At 36.9% G+C, this 20,405-nt stretch overlaps 1 protein-coding gene across 1 annotated transcript in view; it reads left to right on the forward strand.

Annotated features, from left to right (window-relative positions):
- LOC145263130 (pre-mRNA-processing factor 17-like) overlaps window positions 1-20,405 on the forward strand; it is a 268,376-nt gene that overhangs the window by 17,560 nt on the left and 230,411 nt on the right. The window contains exon 2 of the mRNA XM_080120076.1: window positions 13,601-13,687. Within this exon, the coding sequence (XP_079976202.1) occupies window positions 13,601-13,687 (87 nt within the window). The remainder of the gene's footprint in view (window positions 1-13,600; window positions 13,688-20,405) is intronic.

A 20,405-nucleotide genomic window follows, 5' to 3' on the forward strand; every position in this document is an offset into this window, starting at 1 on the left:
TTAAACAGTTTCGTAAGTATGGGAGCAAGTTCTGGTTGAAGCTTTTTTAACACTATAATTGGGATGCCGTCAGGGCCAGTTGCTTTACTGGAATCAAGATTCTTGATTAGCTTGGCGACCTCATGCACAGATATTTGTATATTGCCTAGCGTGTTCTGTGTTATAGGAGGAAATATGGGGAGTTGATGGCCTTTGTCGCATAGGGTAGAATTAGCGGCAAAGTTTTTTGCAAATAGTTTGGCCTTGTCTGATGCTGACGAGATGACCTCAGGTCCATTGATAATGGTTGGGATAGAACACACACTTCTGTTCAGGATCCTATTTGTTATTTGCCAAAACTGGTGGGAACCAAGCCGCTGATCAGCTACTTTGGATTTAATGGACTGAACATATAGCTCTCTTGCATTTTTTATTACTCTTTTACAGTGGTTGCTGGCTGTCCTGAAAGCAGCTTTAGTCTCAGTGCATCTATTACGTTGGTAGCTATGGAAAAAGTGATTTCTGTGTGCAATGGCAGCAGCACCTTCTGGGGAGAACCATGGCTAGCTGTTAAGTTTTTGTTGGAATTTTTTAGATGGTATGAATCGGTCTATGCCTACAATTAGCCATTTGGTCAGGTCTGATACTATAGAGGACACATCCTTTTTAAACATGGAATGCAGAGGTAGATCAGATATGAATGTACAGAAGCTATCCCAGTCAGCCATGGAATATTGGTATACAGTACGGTGGAGGGGTACATCTGGGGACTTATTACATTTCATTTTTATCTTAACTGATACAACAGAGTGGTCGGAGGATCCTAGAGAAGAAAGAATGGAACATGAACATAGCTCAAGGGAAGTGGAGAGAAAAAGGTCTAGAAGGCTTGCATACTGACCTGTAGTATCGGGCACACGGGTGGGCTCACGAACAATCTATCTGAGTGAGGTCATAAGCAATGGCAAATCATGACAGAACCTCCCCTCATCATGTCTTATTTGAGTGGGTCAGCCATTCCACGTTATGGACGGTGAAGTCACCACAGATGTGAATGTTAGCCGAGTGATGTGCAGACAGGATGTGGTCTATTTTCTCAGATATATTCTTAAAGATAGTAACTCCGCTGTTATGGGGCCGATAGAGAGCAAATATAAATGCAGTGGTGTAAGCAAGTGCAACCCGGAAGCACATATAAGGTAAATTAGGATCTTCTCTAGAGATATCCCTGCCACATGGGAAGCCATCTTGAATGTAGGCACATATTCCATGCCCATGGCGGTCTTGGGGGTCAGATTTAGATGTTAAGTTAGAGTATCCGTTAATTATGAACTCCTCTAGGGAAGTGATCGGCCCTATTCCAGTCTCGCTTAGAAAGAATATGTCCGGTTTCGTCTCCTGTAATTGGGTTTCAACCTCTAGAAGGTTGGAACATAGACCCCTGATGTTGAAGGAGACATGGTAGTAGGGGTCTATGTTGGAAGATGGGGTTCTAGGTTACTATATTTTGATTTAATGTGTTTGTCTGTCTGTTCATTCCACTTTTTCTCAGAAATTACTGGTCCGATCTGGCTGAAATTATGTATGAACGTATATTATGAGGTGCAGTGAATTAAGTATTATAGTGTTTGTTTGATGTACATTTAGGGATTAATAGGGATTAGTATCTAATGTTCATATTCCACCATTAATTTGGCATAAAGCACATATCCTAAGTGAACGGGTTATAACTTTTGCCAGTTTTGTGAAATAATAATTAACAGGATGGGGGGGGTATGTTATTATTTTTTATCAATAACAATTAATTTCATGCTTTTGTCACATGTGAGGTCAATTTTACTGTAAAAACCAGAACAACTAATTGAGGTAAGTCTAAGCAAAAAAAAAAAAAAGTTTATACAGGATGGCCCACTTAAAAATAGCCCAATCTCTCTAATCTTTCTCTTAACGACCAACTGACACCACAAGACAAAATGCAATTTTTTTTTCCACCAAGATGGCACTACATGCCATACGTCTCACAGATCACTGACACGAGTTCATGACATGTTCACAGAAGAGAGAACAATAAGCAAAGGGTTATGGCCACCACGTTTCTCGGACTTGTCAGCATGTGAATTTAATCTTTGGAGGACTTTAAAAGAAAATGTTCATGCAAATAATCCTCACAATCTAGTCCTATTTCAATTGAGTATTTTACTGGGCAGTCAAGGAATTTTTGGTGTTTGGGAGAATTGTTAATTCGTGCAATGTCATAAACATCAACCTTATCCTCGAATGTTCTTTGGGTCTTAGTGAGATTTGAAATGTTGTCCACTAATAGTGAAACCTGGCGTACAGTCTGACTCAGCTTTTTTGTAGATGTGGCCAAGTAGACTGATTGGATGGTAATTTCCACACTCCATTCTGCTACCTTTCTTATAGATAGTTACGATGAAGTCTTCCTTGAACTTCCCTGGTATTTATCCTCTTCTTAGTGTTATGGTCGTACAGGTGTAAAAGCTTTTGCAAGGAGTTCTTCATTTGCTTTTATATATATAGAATATGTGAGGCTCCCTCCAAAAAATAAAGCCTCCTATTTTTTTTTTTTTTTTTTTTTTTTTAACTCAAAAAGTTGAAGAGCTATGAAGACGGTAGTGGTGCCATAAAAACAACCTTTTTTGAATTTATTTTTCTACATAGTCACCATCAATTTAATGCATTTTGCCAGCAATAAACGATGGCTTGTCTTATTTCGATTCTTAAGACATCTGTTCTCATCTTGAGTGTTATTTTCACAACGTTTCAGTTTATGTAACCGCCGACCTTTCTCAGATGTATCTTGTCCAACTCTGAGAACCTGCATGGAATTTTAAACGAAACCCTTTATTTAATCCACAGTGGAGGGGGAGGGGGTTAGCATGCTCTCATTCCATCAACCATGACTGAGTAGAAGTCCTTGCAATTGTATTTCAAGCATTAGATGGAGTATTTGGTAAAAATTCAGTTGTAAAGTTACATTCCTGGAGGTTGAAAGTTCAATCAGTGCAGGTCAATCTCTAAGTTTGGGTGGGATTTAAATGGGGGGGGGGAAGGGGGGAGGGTTGGAGAGTGGTAATGTTCTTCCAAAATGAATGTAATTTGAGAGAAGCTGGGGACAAAAAAAAAAATAAATGAAGATAGGGAGTGGGCATCTTGGTAGCTTTTTATTAGCAGGGGTGGGGCTCATTTACTGGACAAGCTAAGAAGTTAAAGATCTTACCCAAAGGGCTGAACTCCAACTAGACCAAGAACTGCATGCGCCATGCTCAGATATACTTAACTCCTCATCGTACACATAAGCTTGCTTCTATACTTTTTTTTTTTTTTTTTTTTTTTTTTTTTACGGCATATCAACCCTTTTCAGGTTATTTAATGCCGAATCCAGTGATTATGAAAAACAATTTTTTAATAGAGTATATTTGTTTTTTTTTAAGTCGGTTTCTATTTAACCCATAGTTGGGACCCTAACAGGTAATACCAGTCCGGGTCAGAGTGGATCTGGGAGCAATGCCAATTAAAGGGTGGTTCCACACTCCCCAAAGCTCGCCAACTGGGGTCTCACCATCAGATATAGTTTAAGGTCATATCCAGGACCCTTGCTTCTGTCCATCTTCTTTCAAAAACTGCAGAATGTAATCTTTTTCTATCACATCTGATCTTAACCTTTAATTGTTGCTTGAAGAACACACTCAGATTCTGATCAGCAAAAGATTCAACCTCTTGGTTATCTTTCAGATATGATCTGCACATCTGTGCTACAGCCAGATACTACACTTTGATACAAACTAAAACTAAACAAAAAGATTAAACAGATATACCTTTATCAAATTATTTTTCCATTTTGTTCTAGCTGAGGGGGAGCATCCTACCGAATGCCAGATATTCACTTACTATCTCATATATTCCAACCAAAAGATCTTTTTAAGATTAGAGTCTTACCATCTCTTCAAGTGCAATTATTTGTATCTCTCTTGCACATGGTTCACCTGGTATATTTACCAAGTAGTTTTTTAAATTCTTTTTCACGGGTCCCAGTTGCTCCTATAATTACTGGAATAATGGAGATATTCCTAAGACTTCAGTTTCTTTTCATGTTATGTATAAGATCTTAGTAGTTCCTCCCAGCCCTGTTTCATGCAACTTCTAAGATTGTTTCTTTCACTTTCTTTACCCAAATCACTATGTCAATTTTAATAGCTCTGTTTTCTAGGTACATAGCTGTGGGAATTGTATAGTCATAGTTGATGGTGTATGACTTATTTCCAACTGTTTTTTCTGGTATACTAGTGGGGGTGCCCGGGTGTTTGTAGGTGTCTGTTTGGAAAAAAAGGGGGGTAGTAGGCAGGCAGGTTTGAATCCACAACACGAAGGCGGAAAAGAAAGTGAAAGAAAAACTGACATTTTACTGCTACACCATGACGCGAGCGGAAGTGTAAAGCATTCAAATTTAGCGATGTTAACCATTACGCCATAGCAGATAGCGAAATGAATGAGTTGATAATTAAATCTGGCTGTAGGCCAGTTAAGTTTTCAGTTTTCTGCTGTATTTGTTTCCCCACGATGTTGGGGAAAACCAACTGCCCCCAAAAAAGGGGGAACTCTGGTGGTGTCCAAATGAATAGCAATTGTCTGATATGAAGGGTTTCCCCCACATTGATCAAACCTAATTGCCTTCAAGACGTCCCGGCCAGAAAGGCTAGGGGGATGCATTTGTTTCAATCAGTTTCGCTTTTATACGAAAAAGACAAACAAACACTGGAAACCAAGGATTTCTTTAAAACTCGATCAAATAAAAGATAGAGACTACGTCGATTTGCAAATCGGAGATATTACAATCTAAGAAGTATAAAGAAACTTCTCCATAAATGTAACTGACGCGAGGAAAAAAGCCTTTCGCGGACATACACCAATGTTCGTGCCCATTTTGCCATTTTTCTGGTATATGTCTCCAGAACTTGATGCTGCATTTGATATTCAACTTTTTACACATGGTCCATTGTGTTGAATTTTAGAGTAGCCGTCTCCTAGCAGAACCTTACAGCTGAATGTCAGGTGTCTCATTCTCTCTACTTTTGCACGTGTTGTCATTGCTGAGACCACTCATCTTTTTGAAAGCATTGATCATCAAGCCTTGATCTTGGGCAGCCATTATAATCCTTTCTTCTGATGATAGTGGAGTCATTCTCTTTTTAGCCAATCCACAGAGCCTTCCTTATCTATATAGTCCTGAGTGAATTCACATAGAAAACATGTGGTACACTGCTGATTGCGTTGACTGAACAATCTGTATATTAATACCATAGTACCTTTGACGTATGTACATTATAGTTTCCAGAATGGGAGATCCTATTTATTAAAAAAGTGGATAGAAGGTGATAACGTTCTACAATACAAACATTAAATTATTAGTGTGTGTATGTATGTGTATATATATATATATATATATATATATATATATGCACGCTAATTAATTGTTCATAGTATGTTATCACCTTCTGGCCTCCTTTTTAATAAATAGGATCTCCTGATCACCAAAGATGCAATGTAAAAAAAAAATGTTTTGGGCTATATATGAAATTAAAATATACCTTCTTGGTCTTCTGGCTAAGATCCAAGGGTAGTATCTGTTCTGTCTAAAGATGGTATACTGATATCATGGGGTTTTCGTTCGCGTCGGGCGTCCATACAATATAAATATGTCACAGATTGGAGATAAACTGTAATAACCAGATATATTCTGACACTACTTTAACCAGATTACTTAAATAAAGATAAATTTATTTTTATAGTTTTAACAAAAGGACTACAATAATATTAGAATGCCCAGCAGCAATATACTACATATGAAAGATGCTGCTGTGGAATTTCCACAGGTCCCACTAGTTTAGATGATCCTTTGGCTAGAGTGCTTCTTAAACATCTCGGCTTTAACGGCTTTTTTAACTCATATACTCGATGATAAATGAATATCTAATCATAAGACTTAATTGGCTCTTTGGTTTATCCACTTGGTATTTCGTGTATACAAACACCTTAAAGGTAATGTTGTTTTTCATAGTTCTCTAATTAACGTAGCCACACCTGGTCATTTGGAGATGCTCTTATGACAACTCTTTTTGTGACTTTAGAGAGAAGGAAGAGAATAAGAACTAATCTAAAGAACAGATCTGGCATTGAATTTCAGCCCAGCCTGCATCACAGACTTTCTATACTTTCTTTCTTTTTTGATATCATCTACAAACGAAGAACGAGTATTAGAATGAAGGGTGTGCCTCCGAGTTACTCAGAAACTTATAAAAATAGTTCTTGGTAAATGTGTGGTAAGCTCTTCTAATTTTCATTCTCAACAAGCACTTCTTTTTCTTTTTATCGACCCAATTCGCTTTCGCTTCTTCTAGCGCTCCTTTTTTTCTGTCTGTCTGTCTGTCTCTCTCTCTCTCTCTCTCGTTGTTTTCTTTTTTCTTTTTGCGTCGCTTTTCCTTTTTCTTGCATCTCCTCTTTCTTTTTCTTGCATCTCCTCTTTCTTTTTCTTGCATCTCCTCTTTCTTTTTCATGCATCTCCTCTTTCTTTTTCATGCATCTCCTCTTTCTTTTTCATGCATCTCCTCTTTCTTTTTCACGCATCTCCTCTTTCTTTTTCACGCATCTCCTCTTTCTTTTTCATGTGTCTCCCTTTTCTTTTTCATGCGCCTCCCTTTTTCTTGCGTCTCTCCTTTATTTTTCTTGCATATCCATTTCCTTTTTTTTTTTTTACAACTCTCTCTATTTTCTTTTCTTTCTTTTCTCTTTTTCTTTTCGTATGTCTCTCTCACTCTTTTCCTTTTTTCTTGCATCTCTCTTTTCCTTTTTTCTTGCATCTCTCTTTTCCTTTTTTCTTGCCTCTTTCTTTTCTTGCATCTCTCTTTTCTTGAGTCTCTTTTCTTTTTTCTTGCGTCTCTCTTTTTTCTTGCATCTCTCTTTTCTTGCGTCCCTCTGTCTTTTTCTTCTGTCTCTTTTTCTTCCTTCTGTCTCTCTTTTTCTTCCTTCTGTGTCTCTTTTTCTTCCTTCTGTGTCTCTTTTTCTTCCTTCTGTCTCTCTTTTTCTTCCTTCTGTCTCTCTTTTTCTTCCTTCCGTCTCTCTTTTTCTTCCTTCCGTCTCTCTTTTTCTTCCTTCCGTCTCTCTTTTTCTTCCTTCCGTCTCTCTTTTTCTTCCTTCCGTCTCTCTTTTTTTTCTTTCCGTCTCTTTTTCTTCCATCTCTCTCTCTCTTTCTTCTTTTTTCTTTCATCTCTCTCTCTCTTTCCTCTGGTCTCTGTCTTTCCTTTTCCCTCCAGTCTCTATTCCTCACTCTTATTCTCTCTTTTCTTTTTTCATCTCTTTTTTTTATTTTTATTTTCCTTCACTTTTGCCTTTTCTGTCTCCCTATTCTTTTTTTTTTAATTATTATTTTTAATCTTTTTTTTCTTCTACTCTTTGTTTTCTTTTTTTTTTCATTGGTTTTGTCACTCCAAACCTTTCTCCACTCTTCCTCTTTATCTTGACTTCTTCATCTCATTATTATGTGTTTCATGCAAAAAGATACTTCTGAGAAAAAGAATAAAACTTTCCTCCAAAAATAACAAAAGAAACAAAAAAAAAAAAAAAAGAAAAATCACAAACATGGTTGAGTGCTTTAAACATTTATCATCTAATGGATAAACACCCAGCCATAGTTTTTCTAGTTGTGGCTTCAAATAGCACCAAGCATATTTATTTTGGCATGCATTTATGGGTTGGGGGGATACATTTGTCACTTCTGGAATCAAAAAGAGCAATTTACCATAAAACAATTTCCTTCTCGCTTTTTATTTTCTATTGAAATATTACTTTTCTTATTCACATAATTCTATATGTGTGCGTCACACAAAATCATATTTACCAAGATTCAAAACTGTGGAGCCAATATCAACTTTTAACAAACTTCCAGCTTCAATCTGGGAAATTTTGAAAGGTTTGACTCCATCCAATGAAAATTTTTTTTCTTTCACAAATAACTACTTCCATCGGCACTGTTATGTCATTTAAAAAAAAAAAAAAAAAAATTTTTGCCATTGGAGTTAACCAATATCGTATGAGAAATGCTGTCGTGAATTGCAAAATCCTTGTTTTACTGCAAATTCAATTCACTGTTCAGACACCTTTGCAAAGAGTACCCCTCTTTTTTTTTTTTTTTAACTCCCTCCAAACAAGTCACAGTGCCACTTTGATTTAAGGGGCTACTATCAGGAACATGAGTTGCAGGGATACTATGTAGGGAGTTGAGCAGCAAGATGTCTATTCACATTACACTTAAACTTATGCATGTCAGTACAGTTGGGGAAGCAGGAAACTGGAAGGGAATTCCAAAATCTAGCAGTTCTGGGGAAGAAACTATTAGAATAGAAGGCATTCTTGCATCTAGGGATCTCTACTGTTTAGGGGTGGAACTTAGCCGCTTGTCAGGGGTATTTACGTCAAGGGGGTACGTCGGAGCATCCACCATTAAAATACTTATTGTTTATTAAAATAGAATGGGGTCATGATTTTGAATTTTTGAGATGAAGGTTGATTCTTTGTATAATTAGGATTTTTTAGACTATTGTTCTCATCTTGAGTGTTATTTGTACGTTTCGGTTAATGTAAGCTCCGACCTTCTTCTGACCTTATCTCATCAAGCTCTGGAATCTGCATGGAATTTCAAACCGAACCCTTTATTTAATGCACAGAGGTAGGATGCTCTCGTTCCATCATCCATGACTGGGTAGAAGTCCTAAGTAATTCGCAATTGTATTTTGAGTGTTGCCCGCACCAAGGATTGATCCTTCAACCTCCATAAGAGTGTAACTTTTACAACTGCATTTATCAAGTACTTTATTTATTCACTGTGCCATGGAGTTGCTTGAAATTCCATTCAAAATTCTGTGCAGATTTCAGAGTTTGACAAGAAAGATTTCCAATTTCGATGAGATACACGTAAAAAAGATCGAATGTTACATTTACCTGAACAGTGTGGAACTAACACTTAAGATGAGAACAGTAGTCCAAAGAATTAAAATATCCGAATACAAAGAATGAAGCCAGTCAGTCAAAAACAATGGATTTCTTTATTGTTATAATTGATAAATATTTTAAATGTTAAAATTCATTGAATGGTGTCAGGTTTAATTTTTTTAAATTTATTTATTTATTTTTTATTTATTTATTTTTTTTTTTTATCTGGAGGGACTGAGGAGAATACTGCAATTTTCATTTTTGAGCAAATACATTCTTTGGCTTTCTTCACGGTTGAAATTTTGGAAATATACCATCGTTAATTTTTTTTTTTTTTTTCTTAACCTAACTGGCCCATTTTACATATTGATTTTATCCACAAAATCATTGTAGAGTGTGAAATAATTAGCAAAAAAAAATTTAAAAAAATAGCAAGAGTCAAAGTAATATAACTTGATTTGAACTGTTATCATCATCATCGTATGTTGATTGTTTGGGTTTTTTTTATCATAGTCAGTAACTTGGTATTTTAAACGGAGCCTTTTTATTAAATTCAGGTGGAGAGTCCTGAATTTGTCTTCGACTCCTTTTTAGACATCTCATATCAGTATTGCACAATTTTAAATATATGTTTTAATTGAGGTTTTCAATTAATATGCTTATTTATGCTTCTGAATGTTTTAAGATGAGGATTGATAATTCGTATTATTTAGATTTATTGGATTAGTGATATCTTCATAATGTTGCGGCAGATATAACCTCTGATCTTCATACAGGTGTATCTTGCCGAACTCAGAGAATTTGCACACAGTTTTGAATGAAACCCTTTTTTTAATCCATCGAAGTAGCATGCTCTCCGTTTCATCAGCCATCACCGAGTAGAAGTCCTAAATAATCCACAATTGTATTCTGAATATCTCCTGCATTAAGGATATAAACTTCAACCCCCAGAAGACTATTCTAGCATTAATTGTGGGAGCCTTAAATTTTTATTCTTGTTTTTAGATGTACAATGTTAGTAGTTATTACTATAGATCACTACTTGTTACTACAGGTTACTATATATCTATATATAAATATAACACAATGGTTGTAGGTTCAATCCCCGGCTAGGAAAAGGTGCTAGCCTAGCCGCACTGATAAGTTGTGATACAAGGAAACAGTTCTGCATGTGGATGACTATATATGTTAAGCCCCCCCCCCTCTTTGGGTAGAGTACTATTGTAAATGTATTTCACCCGCTAATTAAATAGCTACAAAGCATGGCTTTCTGTTTGTTTGTAAATAAATGAGCAACTTGAGCACTGTAAAAATGGTGGACAAATTTTTATTTAAATGGACATCTGTTGAGATCATTTGTCAGCACTGCTCCAATAAGCCAGTGGGTAGAACTACTATCAACAGGATGGTTGTAAGGTAGGTTCAATCGCCGGCTAGGGAAAGGTGCTAGTCTAGCCGCACTGACGAGTTGTGATACAACAAAACAGTGCTGTATATGGATGACTATATATATGTAGATTTTCTTTATATATATATATACACTTAGAACAGAAAGATTTCGGAGTTCGACAAGATACATCTGTACGGAGGTCAGAGGTTACATTTGGCAAAATGTTATAAAAATAACACTTGAGATGAGAACAGTAGTCCGAATAATCCAAATAATATGAATATTTAAATTTGTTTATTTAAGCTAGTATTTAGGTTATTATTAGGTAGGAACTGGTACTGATGTGAGTGCAAGAATTAGAAGTTGATAAAGGAAGTTTTGAGAACATCTGCCATTACTAACTAGCAGAGCATTATTACTGCTGTTGCCCAAAAGAAGAATCTATCAGGTATGTGTATGCAGCGTGATATATACAAATGAAACCTGACAAATGAGGACTGAGGATATGCGTTGCATGGAGAGAAATAATATGAGAATGATACAATAGGTGTGTAATGTGAGTTTTAAAGGCAAGCTTAGATTTGATGACCACAGAGAAAGGTAAAATCTTGACAATTTAGGAAGATGTGTACAGAACAGGAGACTTTGTTGATTTGGCCACATTGATTGAAAGAAAGAGATATATAAATGTAACTTGGCCATTACATTTTTTTTTTTACATAGGCATAACCACTTATCAAGGCCAGAGACCACTCGAGGATAAGGATTAAGTGTACAGTAGTCAATTGAACAATATAGTAATTGTTAGTAATGGAAATTCGGTAAATCTGTTAACTTAAGTAGAACGGCTCATCAAGAACTTGTTTACATTGGACTTGAAAACAATCAGATTGTAGTCAGCTGGAAAGCAGGAAAACGGAAGACAGTTCCACATGCGTGCAGTTCTAAGAAAGAAGCTTTTTTCATGGAATCTACGTTTAGGTTTAGGCACAGATAAAGAGTGGGGGGAATTATTGGTAGTGTTTTCAGCTAGACAAGTGTTTCTTGTGAAAGTTTGGCGAGAGAGGACCATAGATTGAAGCTCAGTCGAGCACTTTCCATGAAAATAACGATAAAGCAAAGACAAACTCGCAACATCTCTTCTGTGAGATAGAGGTTGCAGAGAAGAGAAAAGGACATCTACGAGGCTACAAAATCTAGTTTGAACTCTATCAAGGCAGGACAAGTCTTTTCTAGAGTAGCTCCTGCCCAAATGTGGCAACAGTACTCCATCCTTGGATGTACCTGGCTATTATATAGATAGAGAATTGCATCAGCAGTGAGATGTTACATTTCAACCACTCAGACCTGCACGTTGTCTGGTACTGTTGCAGGAACGAACAAACAAGAAAGGACATAACAGCTACAACTCTGTATTTTAAAAAATTTATTTTTTTATTACATTTTCACCCCAAACAGGGCACATTGCCACTTTGCTATAGGGGGCTACTATCAGGCAGGGACCTAAGTTGCGAGGGTACTATGCAGCAAGATGTCTGTTCACGTTACACTTGAACTTCTGTATGTCAGTACAGTTGGGGAATCAGGAAACCGGAAGAAAATTCCAATGTTTAGCAATTCTGGGGAAGAAGATTAGAGTAGAAGGCTTTCTTACATCTAGGGATTTCTACTGTTTGGGGGTGGGACTTCTCTGCTTGTCGGGGGTATTTTTCGTTGAGGGGGCACAAGGACTTGTAGTTTGTCAGAGCATCCACCATTAAAATACTTGTAAAACAAGCAGAGGGATGCAACATTTCGTCAATGGGACAGGGGCTGAAGCTTAGATGACAGTTTGGGGCCTATCAGGTTCGCAATTCTCTTTTAGACCCTGTCCAGGAGCAAGGGACTAGTAGCAGATGCACCAGCCCAAATGTGACAGCAGTACTCTATACATGGGCGAATGGTGGCTTTGTAGAAGTACGGGATACTTTCAGACATAAGTAACTTTCTAGCATGGTAGAGAGAGCCCATCTTCTTCACAGCATCCTTGGTAATGATCTCGATGTATCTATTCCAACTTGTGAATTTCCGACAACGCACTTCAGTGTTTCAAAATGTCAGTCACAAGTCGAACATCAAATCTGTTGCCAAGGCCGCTGGAAAAATGGTGGGATCTTTCTATCGATCCGGTAGATATCTCACTGCTGATGCTATTCTCTATCTATATAAGAGCCAGGTACGTCCAAGGATGGAATACTGTTGCTACATCTGGGTAGGAGCTGCTAGAAAGGACTTGTCCTGCCTTGATAGAGTTCAAAATAGACTTTGTAGCCTCATAGGAGATGTCCTTTTCTCTTCCTTGCAACCTCTATCTCAGAGAAGAGAGGTTGCGAGTTTGTCTCTGATGTATCGTTATTTTCATGGAAAGTGCTTGACTGAGCTTCAATCTATGGTCCCCCCTCGCCAAACTTTCACAAGAAACACTCGTCTAGCTGTAAACACTATAAATAATTACCCCCACTCTGTATCTGTGCCTAAACCTAAACGTAGATTCCATGAACAAAGCTTCTTTCTTAGAACTGCACGCCTGTGGAATTGTCTTCCGTTTTCCTGCTTTCCGGCTGACTACAATATGGTTGTCTTCAAGTCTAACGTAAATAAGTTCTTGATGAGCCGTTCCATATAAGTTATCAAATTTACCAAATTTTCATTACTAATGATTACTATATTGTCCAATTTCTACTGTACACTCTTTAACCCTTATCCTTGAGTGGCCCCTTGGCCTTGATAATGTGGTGATGCCTATGTAAAAAAAAGAAAAAACATGTTTGTCTAGATGCTTTTTTTATGCACTTCGCTTGCCTTTCCGCTTTTTCAACCACGTGGCGCATTTTTTTTCTCTCCCCGCACACGAGTCAAAACGCGTTTGATCATTTCCTTTGCTCGACCATGTGTTGTCCATTTTTTTCTCCTTCCCATGACGTCAGCACATGCACACTTAATTTGCATATGTGCTAGGACGGCTGCTGCTGCTGCTAATATTTTCGCTAGTCAGTTATCACAGGTTGCTCCTGATTTTCTCACATGCACCCATACGTGCTATGTTACATAAAGACCTGCGCAGAGATAGAATAGTTTGGAAGTTAAATTCTAAAAGCCATTATGTAAAATATGTTAAACCGATTATGATGGTAAACTCTTTTTTCATCAAATTCTTTTAACATTATTTTTCTTTTATTCCTCCAGCTGGATGCGAATACCTTAAAGCCAATTGACCCAATTGAAAAAGAGGTGAAGCACAATCCCACGTATGAAGAACTATTCACTCCTCAGGTAAGATTCTTTTGCTGTTTCTTTATTTATATTTTTTTTTTTTTTTTTAGGAAGAGTAGAAAGAAGAAAATTCTTTTTATGCATCTCAAACAGTTCATAAAAGCAAGGATTTGCAAAATGTTTAATTTGTAAACGTTCTAGGAAAGTTATAAAAATAAGAAGTTATTCTCTATCTCCTCAATTCTCTTTTTCTGCTTTCTCTGTCTTTTTTTCTAATTACTTTTTTTTTTTTGTTTTATTTATTTTTTTTATTTATTTTTTTATTACATTTTCACTCCAAACAAGGCACATTGCCACTTTGGTGTAGGGGGCTACTATTAGGGGCAGCAACTACTGGGGCACTATGTTGGGATTTGGGCAGCAAGATGTCAGTTCACGTTACACTTGAACTTCTGCATGTCAGTACAGTTAGGGAAGCAGGGACCTGGAATGGAATTCCAGAGTTTAGCGGTTCTGGGGAACAAACTACTGGAGTAGAAAGATCTTTTACATCTAGGAATCTCTACTGTGTGGGGGTGGGATTTAGCTGCCTGTCGGGTTTGTCGAAGGTGTCTACGTCGTGGGGGCACAAGTGTCTGCAGTTTGTCAGAGCATTCGCCATTAAAATACTTGTAGAACAGGTAGAGGGATGCAACGTTTCGTCGATGGGACAGAGGCTGAAGCTTAGATACCAGTTCAGAGCCTATCAGATTGGCGACTCTCTTTTGAACCTTGTCTAGGAGCGAGAGACTAGCAGCAGATGCACCAGCCCAAATGTGACAACAATACTCCATACATGGGTGAATTGTGGCCTTATAGAGGTAGAGGATACTTTCAGGTGTCAGTAGTTTTCTAGCACGGTAGATTTTTGTTTTCCAAATTTCTTGCTCTCTTACTCGGCACCCTTTTCTAATTCTTGTCTATTGGCATTCTGTTCTCATCTCTTGGCATCCTGTTCTTTTCTCATTCTTGTCTCTTGGTGGCCTTTTCTCGTTCTCATAGACTTTTTCTTGTTCTCATAAACTTTTCCTCGTCTCTCGTCAACTTTTTCTCATCTCTCGTCTCTCTTTTCTCATCCCTCTTTTTTTCTCATCCTTCTTCCCATTCTTGTCTTCTGCTTCTTTCTAGTTCCTTTTTCTCACACGCACATACACACGGTCCTGCATATGACCTTGAACTATATTCAATGGTGAGGCCTCAGCTTGTGGGCTTTGGGGAGTGTGGAGCCACCCTTCAATTGCCGTTGCTTCCAGGTCCACTCTGACCTGGAGTGGTAATACCTGTTAGGATCCCAACTATGGGTTAAATAGAAACCGACTTGAAAAAAACAAATATATTCTATCAAAAGATTTTTCTTCCGAATCATTGGATTCAGCATTAAATAACCTGAAAAGGGTTAATATGCCATAAAACAAAAACAACTAAACCAAACCAACCACACGCACGCACACACACACACACACACACACACACACACATATATATATAAAAAAAAAGACAATTTCTTACCTTGATTTTTGACCCTTTTAATATTTCAGGAACTAATACGTCAGGTGCTACACCTCTGAACATTTTTTGAATTTAGCATTTGATCTATCCACTTTTACCCCTTTTATCTAGTTCTGTAATTTAACTCATCAATTGAAAAATCCATCTTGTATACAGGACCTTATCTAACCTCATACATCATATACAAGTTACCTAACTTTGGAAACATTACAGGCGAGTAATATGTAGCTCTCTTATTCATAAAACTGTATATCAAAGAGCCACAATCTGAACATGACTTCTGCTCTCACTCTTACAACTTTCCTACCAAGTTGATAAATTATACAATCAGCTATAATTATGGCTGAAGTGTTAGAATAATTGTTTGATGAACATTTCTGATAGATTCTTTGAATTTATGACAGGATGACTGAAATGATCACACAGGACATCCTGTGGTCTGCCTGCTGCTCACCAAGCATGATCATCATCAAAGCTTAGGTTTTAATAATTAAATAGGCCAATGTATGAAGGTTTTATAGACAATTGCTGTTTAAGAATGGAATGAAAGTTCATCAGTTGGATTGCTGCATCCTATAGGGGGGGGGGATAAATAAAATCCATTTAAATAGTCTTATAGTGAGTAGATTTTTAAAGTGGAAAGTTAACAATACTCATTTTCTTTCTCCTCATAACGTACTGTTATTTGTTATGAAATCCTTTTTCCATAGTGAAGAGTTAGTGTTTTACATATGGCTCCCAAGTAGGTAATCAAATATCCCATCTTTGAATTTTGATTCCGGAATCTTTGGTAGTTGTGTGTGTTCCAGAATCTGGTGGTTGTGTGGGTTCCGAAATCTTTGGTGGTAATGTGGGTTTTGGAATCTTTGGTGACAGTGGTTCTGGAATCTTTGGTGGTAGGACTCTGGGTTCTGGAATCTTTGGTGGTAGGACTCTGGGTTCTGGAATCTTTGGTGGTAGGACTCTGGGTTCTGGAATCTTTGGTGGTAGGACTCTGGGTTCTGGAATCTTTGGTGGTAGGACTCTGGGTTCTGGAATCTTTGGTGGTAGGACTCTGGGTTCTGGAATCTTTGGTGGTAGGACTCTGGGTTCTGGAATCTTTGGTGGTAGGACTCTGGGTTCTGGAATCTTTGGTGGTAGGACTCTGGGTTCTGGAATCTTTGGTGGTAGGACTCTGGGTTCTGGAATCTTTGGTGGTAGGACTCTGGGTTCTGAAATCTTTGGTGGTAGGACTCTGGGTTCTGGAATCTTTGGTGGTAGGACTCTGGGTGGTGGAATTTTTGGTGGTAGGACTCTGGGTTCTGGAATCTTTGGTGGTAGGACTCTGGGTTCTGGAATTTTTGGTGGTAGGACTCTGGGTGGTGGAATTTTTGGTGGTAGGACTCTGGGTTCTGGAATCTTTGGTGGTAGGACTCTGGGTTCTGGAATCTTTGGTGGTAGGACTCTGGGTTCTGGAATCTTTGGTGGTAGGACTCTGGGTTCTGGAATCTTTGGTGGTATGACTCTGGATTCCGGTATCTTAAGAAGCTTGTTGGCTTCTGTAAACTAATTTTCTTTGACCTTGGTGAGGAGTAGTTTACTCTTGTCACTTTTGTATAAGTAATATTAAGATCCTTGTTAAGCATTTTTTGTAATCATAGTCACCATTTTAATTCTAATCTCTCTTGCCAAAGTCAGTGTTGCCTTGCTTTTCCTGTATCTTGCCGTACCTTTTTTGTAGCTTGTCAATGAATGCTGTATTTCTTTGTGTTCACAATTGCTTCATCATGATACAGGTCATTTTCTTCCAATATTTTGAAACTTTACAGTCACCCATTTTCTCTAGCTTTCAAATTTACCAGCAATACACAGAAACGGCTATCTGATTAACTTTATCACTATTAAATGCTTTGAATGGTATTAGAAAAGAATATCAATTTATTATCCAACTTGTCTTAGTTAAACACCTTATATATTATCAAAAGTCATGACAATGCAATTTAAAAAATAAAATAGGTACTTATGCAGAATAAAGACTGCACTATCGCTGAAATTTTCAAGCAGTTTACATAAAATGGCAGAAAGTGACAAATAAAAATTCCATAATTTCTTTTTATTTTTATTTTTCACAAACGTTGGGTAATTTTTTCAATTAAAAATAGATTATTTTTGTTGTTATGAAGTAATTCAATGAAAAAAATCATTGAAAAATGAAAATGATATTCTTTTTGTTATGAAAAAATACAATGAATAATTATTGGACACTTTTTATAAAACTTTAAGAAAATTAAAATTAAGGCCAAGAAAAGTAAACCCAATATTTATTTTTTAAATTAACAAATAACTGATAGTAAACAAACAAAAAATGTAATTCTGTAGAAAAACTGGGTTAGTCTGATGGAGAAGTGACCCAGAAGGCTAAAAAAGAAGTTGAGAATTTTGTGTTTCTGTAGCAATTCATAATAATTTAATTCTGTGCAACAACAGGTGTTGAGTGCATGTCGATTTCTTGTCTTATCGCAGTAAAATCTATAACATCTAGATCAGTCATGGGCAAACTGCGACCTACAAAGGTGGGGTGAGGATGGGCTTTGAACGGCACACCTAATATTAATTTTTTTTTTTTTTTTTTTTTTTTTTTTTTTTTTTTTTTTTTTGTATATTTTGTATAAAAGTAATCATGGATGTTGATTAGATGTAGGCAATCAATGAATAAAGTAGAAACCGATCTCTTACAACGTTTATATGACACTAGCAGGCCACCCGGTGTCGAACGGGTGTAAAATATGCATTAATATTATATTTTAATTAATGACGATTTCTTATCTATATATATAAAAAGCAAAATGTGTGTGTGTGTGTGCATGCATGTGTGCATTTTTCTGTATGTCCGCAAAAGGCTTTTTTCGCCAGCCTTCTCGGTCATCTCACTCCGTCTTAAAACTTTTTATATCACGTCTAAATCATAATATCTACGACTTAAGAACGGGGGTCGTGACTATCTTTAATTTACCCGACTTTTACAAGCTATTTTCAAGAGATTTTTTGATCGGCGCGTCTTCGAAAAGCGAATGATGGGGTGGGGGAAACAGAAATTAGGTCAAACATCACGTGACTTACCTTTCTTGCACCTGTTAATTTCGCTTTATAAACATCAACTTAAGATACTTATCACTTCCTCTCCCTCGTGGCTAAGATGGTTAGGTCACAGGGTTTTTTTTTTCATTTCCTTTCCACCTTCACGTCAAGGCTTCAGGGTTCAAGCCTACCTTCCTACTAAAACTATTTTTTTCTTTTACATCTCCAAACACCCTGCCAACGGTTTTTTTTTTTTTTAAACAGGATTGTTTTGATCAACCCCTTCCCTCGAAACACACACCTCCAAACACCCGGGCAATGCCGGGTACCCCCCGCTAGTCTATAATATAAATCTCACCTGTTTTTTTTAAATGTATGTATGGTTGTATGTCTGCCTAAAACTTTCAACAGAAGTGACGGATTTTTACGAGATCGGTTTGGTTTTGAAGCTTAACCCTTCGGACAACAAATATGAAAAAGTTGGCTGAAAACATTAATTCCTTCATCCTCAACTGGGCACTTTCTTACAGGGAGGGGTCACTTTTTTCACTTATATTTTCGAAAGTTGTACCCTCTTTTTCGATTAACTAGCCTTAATTTAAACCTTTGTCACTTCCGGTTTTGTGATGGACGCAAGGACAAAGACATCATGTCTTTTTTTTTTTTTTACATGTTCTTTTCCTTTTTTGCGGTACGGGTTCAGGCCTACCTATCTACCACCACATTTTTTTTTTCTCAACACACACCTCCAAACACCCGGGCAACACCGGGCACCCAGGCTAGTCAATGAATAAAGTAGAAACCAATCTGTTACAACGTTTATATAACACTAGCAGGAAGTAGAAAAAGTCAAGATATTGTAGAATAGGATTTAAAATATTTTATTCAAAATAAGGAATACAGAGTAAAGGTGATAGGTTCCTTATTCCATGGAGTTTCAAAGATAGGCTCTACTCTTCAAAGGAAAAAATGTTAGCAAAAAGTATGTATAGATAAATATTTATTTTTGCAGGGTAGCTAATTTTTTAAATGGTCAAGAAAAGAAAAGTTTATTGAAAAAATGAAAAAGAATACTCAACAATCTCTAATAATTTTGGTTGCAAATATCCAGTGAGTTTCAAAAGTTCGTAATAGGTGTGACTATTAGTAAATCCAAGAAGAGTTCGGTAAGATACTATCCCTAGAAAATTAACAAAACTTGACACACAGACATATATATGTGTGTGTCAAGTTTTGTTATTTTTCTAGGGATAATATTCAGCATGAGTTACTCCCCCTGGAAGTTTAAGGAGAATTCTCCCTTAGAATGGAGTAGTCGACTTACATTTTAGGAATATATATATATATATATATATATATATATATATATATATATGTATACTAGCAGTTCAGCTCGGCTTTGCTCGGACCCTATGTACTATTCATAACTTGCTCTATGTGTTAATACACTTTATGTAAGATTTCAAATGTTTAGACGAAAATTTGTCTGTGTAATTTTGTAGAGACTAAAGAGGTCAATTTTTTTTTAGCTTTGACCCCAATTTTGACCCCTTAACATTTATTATTTTGGTCTCAAATCAAATTAAAAAGCTTTACCCATGACCAAGTTACCTACATCTAAAATTTCAAGTCCTTAGACCCAAAATTGATGGTGGAATTTGGTAGAATCTGCAAAGGTCAACTCTTTCAACTTTGAGCTTTTGGCAGCCAAATTTTCACCCCCCAAAACTGATTAAAATGCTTGCCACATGTCTGAATACCCGTTATGCATAAATTTCAAATGTTTAGACCCAAAATTGGCTGAGTAGTTTGCTAGACACCGCAAAGGTAAAATTTTCGACCTAAACCGATTAAAAAAACATACCCTATCTTTGAATATGTAAAATTTCAAATGTTTAGACCAGAAGTTGGCGGAATAATTTGGCTGAGACTGCAGAGGTCAATTTTTTTTAAATTTTGACTCCAATTTTGTATTTTTTGGGGCTCAAATTAAAAAGTTTGATCCATGTCCAAGTAACCTACATCTAAAATTTCAAGTGTTTAGACTCAGAATTGGCAGAGGAGTTTGGTAGAGTTTTCAAAGGTCAAATCGTTGAACTTTGACCCCTTGACAGCCAAATTTCTGTCTGAAAACTGATAAAAAAGATTTTCCCAAATCTCATTACCCCTTATG

This window comes from Euprymna scolopes, chromosome 38, assembly GCF_053919585.1.
Source record: "Euprymna scolopes isolate OS-2025 chromosome 38, ASM5391958v1, whole genome shotgun sequence".
In the NCBI taxonomy this organism is placed as follows: domain Eukaryota; kingdom Metazoa; phylum Mollusca; class Cephalopoda; order Sepiida; family Sepiolidae; genus Euprymna; species Euprymna scolopes.